At 44.7% G+C, this 16,080-nt stretch overlaps 1 protein-coding gene across 1 annotated transcript; it reads left to right on the top strand.

The window, feature by feature from the left end:
• Positions 1–3,710: 3,710 nt before the first annotated feature.
• LOC308173773 (equilibrative nucleoside transporter 1-like) lies at positions 3,711–15,729 on the top strand (the record flags this gene model as incomplete). The annotated part of the gene is made up of 12 exons (XM_080548825.1): positions 3,711–3,739; positions 3,904–3,985; positions 5,333–5,526; positions 6,199–6,338; positions 6,805–6,939; positions 9,326–9,423; positions 9,887–9,974; positions 10,943–11,031; positions 11,215–11,326; positions 11,528–11,613; positions 14,190–14,389; positions 15,618–15,729. The coding sequence occupies 12 exons, from the start codon at positions 3,711–3,713 to the stop codon at positions 15,727–15,729; spliced, it is 1,365 nt and encodes a 454-aa protein (XP_080404951.1).
• Positions 15,730–16,080: the final 351 nt, after the last annotated feature.

The raw sequence follows: 16,080 nt of genomic DNA on the forward strand, positions 1-16,080 counted from the left end.
ATGATCTGCATACCAACTGCCAAACATGGATGGCACACAATGTCAGAAACGTTGTTTAGCCTGTTTGGCGTGAGACACGGGTCATCTGTGTACAAGCCAAGGCCCCCATAAACTGGGGCTGTTTGTTTTCTAACCCGAGACGCCTGCTCTGTTATTTGTCTTTGTTACGTATATAGAGAGTTCCCTGTGAGGCAAGTCATCAGCTGTTTGAGAAAGAAGTATCTGTGCAACTGTCCTTCTATATTTAGGTGGGAGGGTGGAAGGAAGGTAGGAATGGAGGAGGAGGAGGAGGGAGGAAATAGGGTAGGAGTGGTGGACCAATGGCAACTATTGGGGAGGTATTTGGGGAACACCTCCACCAAAGACATTCCTATAGCTATAAAACGACTGATGTTCAAGCTGGCAGTCCCTCCTATAGCATTACTGCACAGCCCTAGTAAATAAGTGTGATGATTAAACGTGTTTTTCTGAAGATGCATTTAGTTTGCATTTTAGTGGATAGTGTACATAGCCTTTATTTATTTATGTAAACCAGCTCCTTCCCGTGTGTTTTTTTTTCTTTTTTTTTTCTTTCCTAGCACCGGGGGAGCCACCCCTCCTAAATTTCGTTGTTTGGTACCTGTACTATAGCAATGACAATAAAGTCCATTCATTTATAGTAGGCTATACTATATATTCACATGTAATACTTAGTATAATAGATTTGTGTTGTGTCTTATGTGCATATTTGCCCTGCATGTTTTGGTTTCTTCAGATGATACACACTACTACAGTATGTTGTCTGATAAGATGTTGAAGGTTGAATTGCTGCTCTCTCTTCAATGTTATGAAATGCTGAAATGCCCACATCTGGTACACCCACTGGTATGTTGTTGATTGTTACTTGCTTGCTGTTTTCTCCCTCCCATTGTGATCCGGTATCAACCTGCTTCTCTGCTGGTAAAGCAAGAACTTTGTGGTTTTTTAATGTTCAGTGTTTAAGTTTCTTGATTTATAGAGAAGACCTCAGAAAGACCTCAGAAAACTCTGTAGGACGCAGAAATAGAAGAATACAGAAGTCAGTACGGTAGAGGCTGGTGGAGGTAGAAATCGGAGGACGGGCTCATTGTAATGCATGTAATTGAATGAATGAATGAATGACCATGTTACAACAAACATGCATGTGAGGTTGTGTTGCGTACCTCAAACTGTAGATCTTGATGCTATGTAAAGACAGCAGAACCATCATTCTTAAATCAACAGACAGGAAATATGGTTGTTACTACTTTGTGACTTTTTTATGAAGAATTTGAAATGAAAAATGATTAGGATTTGATTGCGTGTGGTTAAATATGACGTCTTGAGGGCCCCACGGTGGTGTAGCGGTCTAAGCACTAGCCACTAGTGCAAGCTGCCCACCGGGGACTGGGTTCGAATCCCAGCTCGCCAGATCCGGATATGGCTGGGGCACACACAGAGAGCGGCATATTGGGCGGCCGCTCTCGAGGGCGGTATAGGAATAGTTCTGGACATGGATCTGTCGCGCAACAGCGCCCCCGGGGTGCCGGAATAACGGTGTCGGGCTCGAGGAGCCAGTCAGCTAGTCTGCCTGGCGATTTCCTCTGGGGCTGCCGGCCACGGGGTCGTGCGGCGGATCCTACGCAATAGGCAGGGGATAATTGGATGCTAGGTTGGGTTCAATTGGATACCAAATTGGGTGAAAAAGGGATAAAATCTGGAAAATAATAATAATAATAATAAAAAATAAAAAAATTACGTCTTGAAGTGATTGGCCCATGTTCAGTCAGGACACTTATGTCGGTTTCATTTTTTTTTTTTCATGAAAATGGAAGTACATTAGGTTTGTTGTAATTGGATGGCTCCACTCTGTAACATAAAATGTGATGATGTAAGACAGGAAGCCCATGACTGGTCAGAACCCCCATAGGTAAATACAGAGCAGCCACGCGGGTGGGAGCGTAAGGCCCAATCCCAATTCACCCCTAGCCCTTCGTTTTCACCCCTATGGCTCGATTTGCGCGTTCACGTTTAGGGCGAGGGCTGTCTCAATTCATATTTCGTCGAGGGCTAGGGGTAAGGGGGAGGGCTAACTATTACTTCGTTTCGAGGGATTTCAGGACCAGACTAGCTTCGAAGGGCTAACGGTACGCTACCCCTTGATACCAGGATGCATTGCGAATCATCTACAGAAATCTTATGTCGCTCTATTCAATGCGGAAATGTCATTTTAATTCTCTGTAATTACTTATTAATAAAGATTTGAAAAATTATGATAACCATCTTATTGTCTTAGTTTAATGTCATTACAATGCATTATAGACCTTTTATTTATAACACGCATAACCCAAAAATCGCTTTTATGTCGGTGCTGTGTCTAACGTTACAGTAACGCAACGCTGCATGACAGTCGAGCATTTCAGAGATGTACAGTCATAAATCAATTATTACCTGTGGCGTTTGACAGCGGATGATGGTACACATATGTAAAGTTATCTATCAAACGTTCGGCTGACTTGTACATGATGCGCATTTTGACCTATTTCCACCCGCAATCTAATCCGAGCAGTTGTTATTATGTAATATTATTAATGGGTTGTATCATTCATTTCAATGCATTATAGACCTTTTCTTTATAACAAGCACAACAACAACAAAACGTTATCATGCCGATGTGCTGTGTGTCTAACGTTACAAGCTGATTTGTGCATGACAGCCGCGCATTGACATTTCCATGTCTGATGTCTAATGTCTGTTGTACTAATGTCATTTCAATGCATTATAGACCTTTTCTTTATAACAAGCACAACAACAACAAAACGTTATTATGCCGATGTGCTGTGTGCTGTGTGTCTAACGTTACAAGCTGATTTGTGCATGACAGCCGCGCATTGACATATTTCCATGTCTAATGGCATATGACACGCGAAATGTAACTACAGTTAAGGATACGCGTAAAGGATGATGATATATCACCGTTCGACTCTACTGAGAAATGTTTCCGCTTATTTGTCATCTCTCCTTCACAGGCAAATGTGGCCGCGTCCCCAAGAGATCCTCTTTCTACGTTTTTGACCACCACTATGATGGATTGATTTTTGGATTCTAGACGACGAATTGTTCTGAGAAAGGCGCTTGGTAACGTGATTTTTGGACAACGCTTTATGACTATTGATGGACTGGTTGTTTTGGTTGGAGTCATTCATTGTCATTAAATTCATTGTCATTATTGCGATGTCCACAAAAAAGACATCGCTGACGGAAGAGACTAAAAAAGGAACGTCTAAACACTACAGTGTGTTGATAACAAACGAAAATAGATGCTTATAGCACACGCAACAGAAATAAACACAGCTGAAGAAGGCATTGCGAGATGTGAGAATTCGCCGGCAACACAACGCGTCAACCGTACCGCGTGATGACGTAGGCGCCGTGAAGGGTTGTCCCAATTCATAGGGCTTTGATTTCAAGGGGTAGGGCTTGTGACGTATTCGAAGGCCTTGCCTTCGAATCGAGTGACACTCGAAAACGAGCCATAGGGGTAGAAAAGAGAATCGGGATTGGGCCTAAGTCTACCTCTCCTAGCCAGTGGTGGGACTGTTTAATCAAGGTGCCTTGAGTTGCCAAAAGATTCAATTATCAATCTTTTCTTTCAGACCCTGTGCCAAATCTTGACTGAAGCTTCTGGAACATTCTGGCAGCAGTCAAAGACAATGACGGCCATCAACGCTCCCCGGGACAGGTACGGAGAAATGACTCATCTGATGACTCATCATTCCTCTTAGGACTGAAATCATTCAAAAGGACTACTATGGATATTGTGTGGAGCTAATCGTGTGTGTGTGTGTGTGTGTGTGTGTGTCTGTGTGTGTCTGTGTGTCTGTGTCTGTGTCTGTGTCTTCCCAGGTATAATGCAGTGTGGATAATTTTCTTCATCCTGGGATTGGGAACCCTCCTACCATGGAACTTCTTCATGACGGCTACTGAGGTAATTGTGTAACTGTATGATGACCGATGACGCTCTATTTTAACTCCCAAAATCTGTCATTTCTTGAGTTTCATTGAGACACATTTTGTTTGTTTTGTTTTAAAACCACCTGGTTCTCTTCTTATAGCGCACTCACTCTGTGACCCAGCGTGTTACCATGGCAACATATCCCTGATCTCCTAACCTGCCTCTAGGGAGGGAGGGAGACAAGCATATTGAGATTCTTGACTTATTACTCATTATAACTTTGAAGAGCCTCTTTAGACTGTTAACAGGGTTCCCACGGGTCCTTGAAATCCTTAAAAGTTTTTGAAAATAGACATGGGTCATTGAAAGTGCTTGAATTCCCCCCTCTCTCTCTCTCTCTCTCTCTCTCTAAAAAAATATCTATATTCAAAAATGTTTTTACTTAGCTCATCATCTAGTAAATAAGTCTCTGTATTGCTTAACTTTACACATATTTCACAATATATTGTTTTGCTGTGCTGTGGTAGAGAAGGCAAAATACCATCTAGTGTTCACACATTCAAGCCTCTCTTTTTAATTGTTGTCTGTGAGCGGATAGTTCCTATTACCGTATATAAATTCTCATCTAGATCTGTCTCAAACTATGCCGTGTTGGGTCCTTGAATTTGAGGGAATTGAGTCTTGAAAGTCCTTGAAAGGTGCTTGAATTTGATGTTACAGAAGGTGTGGGAACCCTGTATTAAGATACGCTTCTAGATCTGAAATGATTGAATCGCTGTAAGCAAAATGGTGATGGTTCCACCGAGCCTGTATGAGGGCAGGTTGGATTTATTACCATCTTGCAAATACCTCATCTAAATGGATTGTTTCTTGCCTAGGCCCATGTCTGTCGTGGAAATATCAAAATATAGAATCAAAAAGGCAGCTTGCTTCATTTCAAATTGCATAGGAAAAGGTATATACTCTTGCAAGAGGAGAAAGTTTACAGCGTGTCAAGATCTGACGCAAAGGTGAAAAAGGGCACAAAAGTCACAAACTGGTTTGGTCTGGCTTTAGATAGTCTGGCCTGGGGAAACACAACTGCTCCAGATGGCTCAGTTCATCTAGGTGCAGGTCAAGAGAAAAAAGAGCAGTCAGGTCTTTGTAATCATTTAAATGTTGTCTAGCCAAAGTCAAGTTTCTAGTAGAGAAACTGGTTTCATTGTCTACTTAGGCTGAGGTCGTCAATGTGTTGATTTTGCCCAGACAGTCTGACTGTCTAGTGACTTGTGAATTTAGTCTCAAAGGTAATAAATGTCTTTATCAATAAATAAAATGTCTTTGTAGGCATATTATTCCACCATATGTCTTACTCTTACTCTTCTCCTCCTCTCCCCTCAGTACTTCACTAGCCGGCTGAGGGACCCGGTCTCCGACCCAGGCAAGTCCCCGGCCAACCAGACGGCCAATCAGACCATGGTGTCGGTGGGAGAGACGCGGAACGTTCTGGAATCCAAGTTCAACAACGTGTTGACGTTGTGTGCCATGGTGCCCCTCCTCATATTCACCTGCCTCAACTCCTTCATCCACCAGAAGTAGGTCTAACACACCTGCCTACGTACCGTCTCACCTGTAGACACCTGATTCTAACCTCCACCACCTGTAGAACCCCCCTCACCTGTCAAGGCCCTGGCTGTGAGCCCTGTGGCCTGTATGTTTCTATAGAGTGTTACCTAATCCTCACCCCCTCTCCACACCCCTTGCAGGACCTCCTCACCCCTTCATCTGTCATGGCATATTATTGTTATGAGACATGACCTGTGTATTTCTATAGGCCAGTGGTATGTTTTGGTTTCATTACGGTTGGATGTAGAGGGATCTAGTAGTGAGGGGTCGACACTGGAGAGTCATGACCCACCCTCCTGTATCAACAGTCCTAGGAATGTTTCTCATGTTTACCTCCTCCATTCTCCTTCTCCTTCCATCTACCCCTCACCTTTCCCCACTGTGTCTTTCTCTCTCTCTCTCCCTTTCTGTCCCTCTCCCCCTCACCTTTCTCTCCTCTCTCCTCACCTTATCGCCCCTTTCTTGTATTTCTTTCCCTCTCCCATACTACTCCCTCTGCCCCCTCACCTCTCTCCCTTTCTGTCTCTCTCTCTCTCCCTTTCCCCCCTCACCTCTCTCTCCCTTTCTGTGTCTCTCCCTCACCTCCCTTCCTCATTTCGCTTTCCCTCCCTTGACCATCCTCTCCTCTCCCCCCTCCCCAGGATTCCTCAGAAGGTGCGTATCCTGGGGAGTCTGTCTGTAATCCTGGTGGTATTTCTGCTGACCGCTGTGCTGGTCAAGATGAACATCGAGCCCCTGCCCTTCTTCACTCTCACCATGATCAAAATCATCTGCATCAACTGTGAGTAGAGGTCGACCCCACCCAACACATGCACCGCACACGTGCACATACACAAGTGCATGTTCATGCACACAGATAGGCAGACACGCCACACGTGTACCGTACTGGCACACAGATCTTTTGATTCTTCAGTCTGACTGCGTGTGCTTGTTTACAATGAGAGGTGAAACAGCAGGGTTAAGCTCACCCCCGTTAAGCTCCCCACCAAGTTATGTTTTGTACTCGGGAGGACAGGGTGACCCCCTATAGGACGGCTTTGATGCTGATCCGCATTCCTTCTCTCAGGAGGTGGTGTATATTGTTTGTGTATAGGGTGGGGGTAACGTATGTAAAACAATCTCTGTAATGTGTCCTGTTGTTTTGGAGTATTGCTCTGGTGATGTGCCAACCCTAACCCTGTATAAATAACGGTAAATAAATAAATAATTCTATTAATGAACACATAATCCCTTTCCTTCACTCTCAGCGTTTGGAGCGATACTGCAGAGTAGTCTGTTTGGTCTGGCTGGGTTGTTGCCTGCCTCCTACACCACGCCCATCATGAGCGGCCAGGGACTCGCCGGGACCTTCGCTGCCGTCTCCATGATCTGTGCCATAGCCAGTACGTAAGACACAAACAAACACACACACACACTGAAGTGGCTAATCCCCGTATCCTACTTCCATTTAGCCACTGAGGTTATGGTGAATGATATTCCGACACACAGTCCTTTTGAAAGCACTCGTGAGTCATAGTTTATCAAAAACAGAAAGTAATTTATTAAACTAAACAAACTCGGGTTCACTCTCCTTGCGCGATAACTCCTGTGAGAAAAATATTCAATGGAGCCAGAATACACAATGTAAAATAAATCCATGAGATATACCAAATACACTAAATCACATGTCATTGCATTACACCCCATCACATTCTTGTCACCAATATTTCGATATACATTTATCATCTCATGACGGAGACGGACGGAGTGTTTAAGTCACCACCAGGGTCAAATACCGGTACTACATGTTGTGGACATATTTCCGGTGTCAAGGAAACCCCTGGTGTACTCTCCACAGGGATGGAGACGAATTCTGCACCCTCCCGAGGTTGGATTCCCATCACCAAGTATTGTATGTCATGGGTGACGAGTGCGGCATGTTGTCTCGGTGGTCTTTTCCTCCCGGTGGTTGACTTTTAGGACTTGTTTTCTCTTTCAAATCCTTCTTTCCTGATTCAGGACTTGTTTTTCTCTTTCAAATCCTTTTCTTCCACCTCCATCTCGCTGTCCGTGGTCTCTTTTGCATCATCATCAGCCATCTCTTTCTCTTTTTCGACGGCCTTCTTTCCATCCATCCATCTCTCCATCCTCCTCAGATTTATCCCCACTAGCCTCCTCTCCCCCTTCCTCCATCCCTTCTTCTTTCTCCGTGCCGTCCTGTGTTTTCTCAACCCCTCGCTCTTTTATTCTGCTGGCCCTCCTCCTCCTCATCCTTCTCTTTCTCACCATCCCTCCTGCAGTCAAGCTTTCTCTTGGGGAACCGCTTCCTGGCAGTCCTGCTGTTGGGGATTCTGGAGGGTGAGATGGAGGTCGGGGTGGCGGGAGTTCCAGGGGTGGTGGAGGAGGCTGGTGTTGCCGGAGTTTCCACGGCGACTGGGGTAGCCGGGGTTTTCGGGGTCACTGGCGCAGGCGGGGGGGGGGCTGGAGTGGGCGTGTCCTTGAATACTTCCTCCTTTTCGTTCTCGGGCTGCGAAGCTTCATCCACGTGTTCCTGGTCGGCTGCCTGTTCCTTCCCAGCTGGAGCCTCATCACTGTTTAAGAGGACCTTAAGCTGAGCATCAGCAGCCACTATTTCTGCCTCCATTTCCACTTTCTTCTCCATTTTGGCTTTGATAGCGGTCTCCTCCAGCAGTAAGGCGTGCTTGTCCTTTAAGGCCGCACATGGAGCTTCCAGAGCTGCCTTTTCAGCAGATGTTATTTTAGCTGCATAGGATGCTCTAGATGTTGTTCTAGACCTTTGGCTCACATCGGAGATGTTGTCCTGTGGTGTCACTCCTGATTGTGTCCTTTGGCCCAATCCCGATTCCCCTTTCTACCCCTACGGCTCGTTTTCGAGCGCCACTTGCTTTTGAGCCAAGGCCTCGGAACAGAGCCACAAGCCATACTGGTTGAAATCTTTCCCTATGAAATGGGACGACCCTTCAAGACCCTGATACGTCATCAGTAGTATCATAGAAAAGCTTTGACGCTCGCGATTCATTCACAACTTAAGTTTTACGCTATCAATCGATCAAACAAGTCAGTAAATAAAAAAGAACGATGCATCATTATCAGACCATGACAGAATAACGGCGCTCTAACCTGTATGAAACCTGTGCTCCTCCTACCCTGCCAGTCTGCACTGATATAGGACAACAGTGGATAGCCCTCCCCCTTCCCCCTAGCCCTCGATGAAATATGAATTGGGACACCCCTACCCTAAACGTGAACGCGCAAAACGAAGCCATAGGAGTGAAAACGAAGCCGTAGGGGTGAATTGGGATTAGGCATTAGTTCCCTTTTCCACGTTTCAGCCTCCTTGCAGAAGTAACTGAAATGTATCATGCTGGGCTGGTACCACTGCACATGGTCATACTCTTTCTCTTGCTCTGAGAGGAGTTCTTGTACAGAATGATGCACCTTGTTGTATTCAACCACAGCTTGATAGAACATGTCCACACAATCTCAAAATATCTCATTAATAGATTTTCTTAACCAAGCTCAAAAAGCCTTAATATGGCTCCAACACACACACACACACACACACACACACACACACACACACACCCATAAAACATGGTTCACAGCACACACACACTCAAGACACACTTTCCTTTAAAACACAGAACCGCAATGCTCCTGAGATTAGTAGCTGGTTGTGATATGTGTCACATTGTATACAGCATCCCCCAGCAGAACTTGTATCCAGTAGTTCCAGGTTATGACACTGTGTTGCCTGTCCCTGTGCAGGTGGCTCTTCCTGGAACGAACGTGCCTTTGGCTACTTCATCACAGCCTGTGCCGTCATCCTCCTGGCCATCCTCTCCTACCTCACTCTGCCCAGGATGGTAAGACCTCATACACACTCATACACTGGTATAGTCACGTTAGTTTAACTACCTCACTCTGCCCAGGATGGTAAGACCTCATACACACGTATACACTAGTATAGTCACCTTAGTTTAACTACCTCACTCTGCCCAGGATGGTAAGACCTCATACACACACTCATACACTAGTATAGTCACGTTAGTTTAACTTGTGTGGCCTGGCCATCCTCCCCTACCTCACTCTGCCCAGGATGGTAAGACTGTCTATAGATGGCATGATCTCCTTTATGGATTTGATAAAGTCGTCGCCATCATCATCAAGCAGCAATGTGTATATATGATCAGAGTAACGTGATAATGTAAACCTTATGCGAGTTGTTTAGTCATTGTAATAGCTAATGGGGCTAAACTAACGAAAATGAGACTGATTGTTGTAAAAGTGCTGATCTTATGGACTCCTCTTCCTTCCCTACCCATGCAGGAGTTCTACCAGTACTACCTGGAGAGTAATGGAGCTAAACAATCGTCCACAATCGATGAGGAGAATAAGATGGACCTGCTGAAGAAAGGTACCGTCTATCAGTCAGTTTGTCTGTCTGCCTGCCTGCATGTCTCTGTGTGTCTGTCTGTTTGTCTGTCAATCAGCAAGCAAAAGGGGGGAAAAAAACCTGGCCTGGGGTGGTCCAGTGGTCTAGCACCACGGTCTACAGTGCACACATACGCCCATGTCGGCGTGGGTTCGAATCCGGCACCATGCCCTGCTGACATGCCCTCTCTCTCTCTCCCTTCTTCTCCTTACTTTCCTGTCTGTCTTCACTGTATCTGTCCAATAAAATGAAAAATATGAGTGGGACTGCCCCACTCAGAAAAGTAAGCTTTAAAAAAAGGGGAAAGAACACTGAGCATGAATAACAGAATAACACAGAGCCTTGGGTTAGTCTGTCCCCAATGGCAGATGGCTTGTCTTCTAATTATACCCTGTTTATAAAACCCCAAACCATTGAGAAATGTGATCCTCCTCCGTGGGTAGTGTATGTGTAGTGTATGTGTAGTGTATTCCTTTGCCTAGGGTAAATTGGCTTTATAGTTTTATGTAGATGTATTTATTAGTTTGGCTGTGTACACTACCTGTCAAAGGAACTACATTTTCCCAGTTTTTATTGACATTTTGTTGAAATGCAAAAATGTTATCGAGATGTCTCTCAGTAAGTTGAACTGAGTCCATCTTAATGCAAGGGTAATAGCTTATGGGATTTGGGAATTTTTTATAGGGTCTCTGATTTGCATAAGACTGAATTACCCACTGTAAATTAGGATGTCACTGGAGAAAATTGAGGTGTTCTAAAACTTTTGACAGTAGTGTGTGCGCGTGTGTGTGTGTGTGTGTGTGTATACGTACATGTGCGTGCGTGCATGCATGTATGTGCGTATGTGTTACTCAGACTTACCCAACTTACTCAAAGACGTGTGTTTATGCACTAGTACACAACCCATGCACCAGTAATGCAGACTGAACTGTGTTTGTGTCGTGTGACAGACAGCCCAGCAGAGAAGAGGCCGGTGGTCAATCTGATCGAGGAGGAGATCAGGCAACCCGCAGGGTCCGTCTTCACCATCTTCAAAAAGGTAAAGGACCCACAATACACAAACCCCTAACATAACATGTCTTATGTCTATGTTTAAATGTTTATATGGCACTCTGCTCTCCTCTAGGGCTTTTTGATGACCCTCTGTGGCTCTATTGTGTGTGACACTGAGTGTGTGTGTGTGTGTGTGTGTGTGTGTGTGTGTGTGTGTGTGCTCCTGTAGATCTGGGTCATGGCCCTATCTGTATGTTTCATCTTTGCCGTCACCATCGGTATCTTCCCTGCTGTCACCGTAGAAGTCAAAACCACCGTGTCCTCCAACGGAGGCACCTGGCGTGAGTTTCCACACTACGGCTTTATGCATAACTTTTAATTTGTATACATAACTTTACATTTTTCATTTTAAGCGAATAGATCATGGTTGAAATAATGTCATATTTGCACTATATTCTTCCAGCATGGTACTTTTAAAGAGTTCAAGCATAATGTTTTTTCATAATGTTATTAAGATTATTGTTGTTTGTCCGTCTTTCCAGCGAAATATTTCATCCCAGTGTCGTGTTTTCTGGTCTTTAACGTCATGGACTGGGCCGGGAGGAGTCTGACCGCCGTCTGTATGTGGGTGAGTCGTGTGTGTGTCAGCGTGTGTGTGTCAGCGTGTGTGCCAGTGTGTGTCAGTGAGAGTGTGAGTGATAGGGACTGAGCATGATCACCATTTTGATTATTCCGCCTAACAGAAGTGCTCAATTACAAATCTAACCCTACCTACCCCCTATATCCTAGACAGTTGTGTTGATTTGAAAAGACCTGATAGGTGTGAGCAAAAAGGTTTCCCTCGGATAAGTTTGAAGGACATTTCTAAGGAAATTAGAAATCAAACCAGCTTCATGTATACAAGTGGCTGGGGTGTAGGAGCTGGGGGTTGTTCCGGGACCGGCCCGTGGTTGGTTTGGGATTCCGTCATCCCACAGAACATCTGTGCTCCCTAAAAATAGTTCCTCCCTAGCCAACTTGCTTTGACGTTTCACTGGAACTAAGATCAGAAGGTGTTGGTTCCTCGTCAATCGTCCATCAACAAGAAGGCAGGATAGGCCAATGATCTATATGCCAATAGTGTTACAAAGGCATAGTTATAGTTACAGGATCCGCCGTATTACTAGTGATCATATGATGTCATGGTGCATGGAGTTCTAACCCTCTCTCCCACGCATTTGGACACACCAGCAGGGGTGTATTATTAGTGAGATCAGACAGTACTTTATCATGCTGGGAAACATCAATCGTCTAGATTCTAGAAACACTGTAGAAACTCCCAACAGGATTGTTCGTATCACAACAGAAGTACTTTGTAGTGTAGGCCAATGGTTTGTGTTGGGAAAAACCCTCTGGTGTGTTTGGGATGGAGAGGGATGGAATTCTGTGACTGGTAGAGGAAGTGGTTTGAGAGGGTTGAGAGAGGGTTACTCATCAGGGTGACCCTGGTGGCTCCCTATTGGTTTAAATGTCTCATGACACAACTGAGAACTGATAGTTAGAACTGATCCCAGTGATGATTCACAGGCGTAGAGGTTTCCTTTTCTCTCTCGCTCACATTCTCACCAAGGTCCAATTCCACTTCACCCCATGGCCCTACCACTGAGCCCTACCCCTCCGCTTTGCGCGTTCATGTGTAGGGGTAGGGTGTCCCAATTCTTGTTGGCATGGAGGGGTAGGGCCAAGCGTTAGGGCTACATGGCCCTCCAAACTGAGTTTTTTCAGATGCACACTCCAAACAGAGTTACAAACGGAGTGTTATACGAAATCCCAGAATGCCTAGCGAATCATCGGCAAGATAGTGGCAAAAGCACAAGCAATGACGAAGAAAACCACAAATGTGTGGAATTCTGGGTTGGCTGAGGGTGATTTTATCCATAGAAATAGAATGGGTAGAACGGCATGCACATTCTAATCAACATTCCTTGGTGGTTATCTTCTAGTGTACCTAGTCTTAGCTTACATCTTTATTAACAACCTGATGTCTTTTTGTGTAATAGCCAAAGTGCCATGATCTACTCGTTCTATTTCTAGGGATGCGTTCGTAAATACGCTTTGAAAGAGCCGGAGCACACCCGGGGAAAATTCAGAGCAATGTGTACTACTGTTATTATAGTCTAAAAAAGTGTAATAGCTATCAAAAAGCTGTTATCAGAGATGATGATAATTCTGAGTTTTTGGCACATTTTACAGTTTAAAATGTTTAATAGGTATCAAAACGTCTTGATGAGAATAGCTTAAAAGTTGTATGAGGAGCAGCAGATGGATGCTTAAGCAAACCCACCTAATAAGTATGAGCAATAACAACAGTTGGACGTGCTGAAGCAAGCCCACTAACCAGTCTATAGTGGGAGTTGAGGTCTTTATTTCTCTACCGCTTCTCCTGCTCTAAGTAATGTGAATGATGTTAGCTGAGGTCTTTAGTAAATTCCCCAGTTCACTGGTTCCATGTGTTTGCCTCTCATTGGAACGCCGTGTGGGTGTAGACAAGGTCCTTATTGGCCTCCTGCAGGGGTGTGGCGCTCTGCCCTTCCTTGTGTAGGCTGTTATCTCCCCTCAAGGAAGTATGATGTCACAATACACCTGGCTGGGAATTCTAGTCAGTAGGAAGATGGTAGTGACTGATGCAAGGTCAGACGCAAGTACAAACCCAGGCGTATCAGCGATTTGTGTTCACGACAATGAACAGGTCACAGTGACATCAGTATTTTATTTATTGATTTATTTCACCTTTATTTAACCAGGAGGTCCCTTGAGATTAAAATCTCTTTTTCGAGGGAGAACTGGCCAAGAAAGCACACCAGTACAGATAGAAGTTACAAAGTTGGCGAATAAAACATAAGAAATAAAAGTCAAGAAATAACAGATAAATATATATTTTTTTAAAGTAGCACTAATATATTTCAGACGCATCGCGGCAATTGCCTTAAGAATGGTATTTAAAAATATTTTAAAAATAGAGCCCTTTGTGTACTGAGTCCTCTCTATCTGTGTTGACATCGGCATGGTAACTCATCACAACACCACAGGACACATTTGATCTGTATTATTGTACTGCTGTACTGAGGCTCTTTCTCTCTCTCTCTCTCTCTCTCTCTCTCTCTCTCTCTCTCTCTCTCTCTCTCTCTCTCTCTCTCTCCCTCTCTCTCTCCCTCCCTCCCACAGCCTGGTAAGGACAGTGTCCTGCTGCCCGTCATGGTGGGTCTGAGGGTGGTCTTCATCCCTCTCTTCATGCTGTGTAATGTCCAGCCCAGGAGCTTCCTGCCCGTCCTCTTCGCCCACGACGTCTGGTACATCCTCTTCATGATCCTCTTCGCCTTCTCCAACGGATACCTGGCCAGCCTCTGCATGTGCTTTGGACCAAAGTAAGATCCCCCATACACACTATTCTACCCCTGGACACTACCCCATACACACTATTCTACCCCTGGACACTACCCCATACACACTAGATACTTGGCCATCCTCTGCATTTGGACCAAAGTAGGACCACTACAGCGGTGTCTCAACCCCTATGCTCCTAGATGGTTAGTTTAGATTAGGGATGTCCCGATCCGATCCACAGTATCGGTATCTGTGCGATATTGGTCCAGAATGCTGGATCGCACCAGCGGGTGTCACCAGGCTACACTTTTAAAAAGGGTGCTATAATTGCAATACAATAAAAACCAGAAGGCACTAAAACTAGAAATCAGACAGCATCTACAATGCTGAATGCTGCTAAATTGTTTTAACTTAAAACCTACAGAGTACTGTTTTTGTTGCTTGAATAAAGGCTGGCAGTCTTTAATTGCCAACTGTTGTTGGACTATATACTGGGGAAGTATTTCTTATTATTCAGGGGTAAAAAAATAAATATAAATATCGGTATGACAGATACCTGAAGCCCAGGTATCGGTATCGCCCTTCCTATAATCTTAAAGGAGTGCAAAACACTGCCCACCGTCAAAACCACTCTCAAAAAACATTTACAGGAGGCTGCAATCCGTAACTGGACCCTCTAAAACAACAAAAACAAAAATCAGATTAAAAGACCCGAACTACCCACTGTACATACTTTGTGTTTTGTCCCCCGCCCCCACCTGTGGTGTATGTCCCCACCTGTCCTACCCGATACCTTATGTTTTGTTGTATTGTTCTTCCCATGATGGATGTATGTTTATCTTGTAGATAGTAATAGTTATTTGTCTGTATTATCTTGTAGATAGTACTAGTTTTTTCTTTTGTCTGTCTTACATGTAACGATGAATTGAAAATCAAGGACCCCAATTGAAATAAGCCAGTGGCTTTCTTGGGTTTTTATCCTTTTAGTTGACCTTGTATGTAATATGTACTTTCATGTACCTACCTCTGCAAACATTCTAATAAAGTTTTCAATCAATCAATCAATCGGTAGTGAAAAAGTGGGATCGGGACATCCCTAGTTTAGATGATACCAATCACAATTTAGTCATGTGTTTTGTTGCTGTTATGTTTCCTTACAGGAAAAACTGACACATTTCATTGTGTTTTCTGTGAGCCAACATCAACATGACAAGGACTAACCCCTCTGTTGTCTGATTAGTAACGAGTTACTCTTGTGTTTCCATACAGGAAAGTGCCTCAACACGAAGCGGAGACCGCGGGTGCCATAATGGCCTTCTTCCTGTCTCTCGGTCTCGCTACTGGAGCTGGCATGTCCTTCGCTTTCAGGGCCATGGTCTAGAACAGGAACCCTGGAGGACCCCTCAGAACAGTAGAACTCTCTCTGAACTTTCCCTACCTGGTCTGGAGTACCCTAGGAGAGGGGGGGGAGAACCAGAGGGGAAGGGGAGGATGGAGGTTGGGGTGGGGCATGAACTTTGGCTATACATAGACTCATATTTGTTTCAAATGTCAGCACAGCAGAATACACACTCCACACTCTGATGCACGCAGCCCATCCTGAGCGAGCCGGACAGAATCTGTGCATACTTCCTTCCCCTCTCCTGTGAGTGACTGATAACACTCCTCCTCCATTTATGAGAGAATGCAACGTTAAGGTAGATCAGCTGTTGTTGTCGTCTGTGTTACTGCT

Source organism: Nansenia antarctica (assembly GCF_963989245.1).
Source record: "Nansenia antarctica genome assembly, chromosome: 19".
NCBI lineage: Eukaryota > Metazoa > Chordata > Actinopteri > Argentiniformes > Microstomatidae > Nansenia > Nansenia antarctica.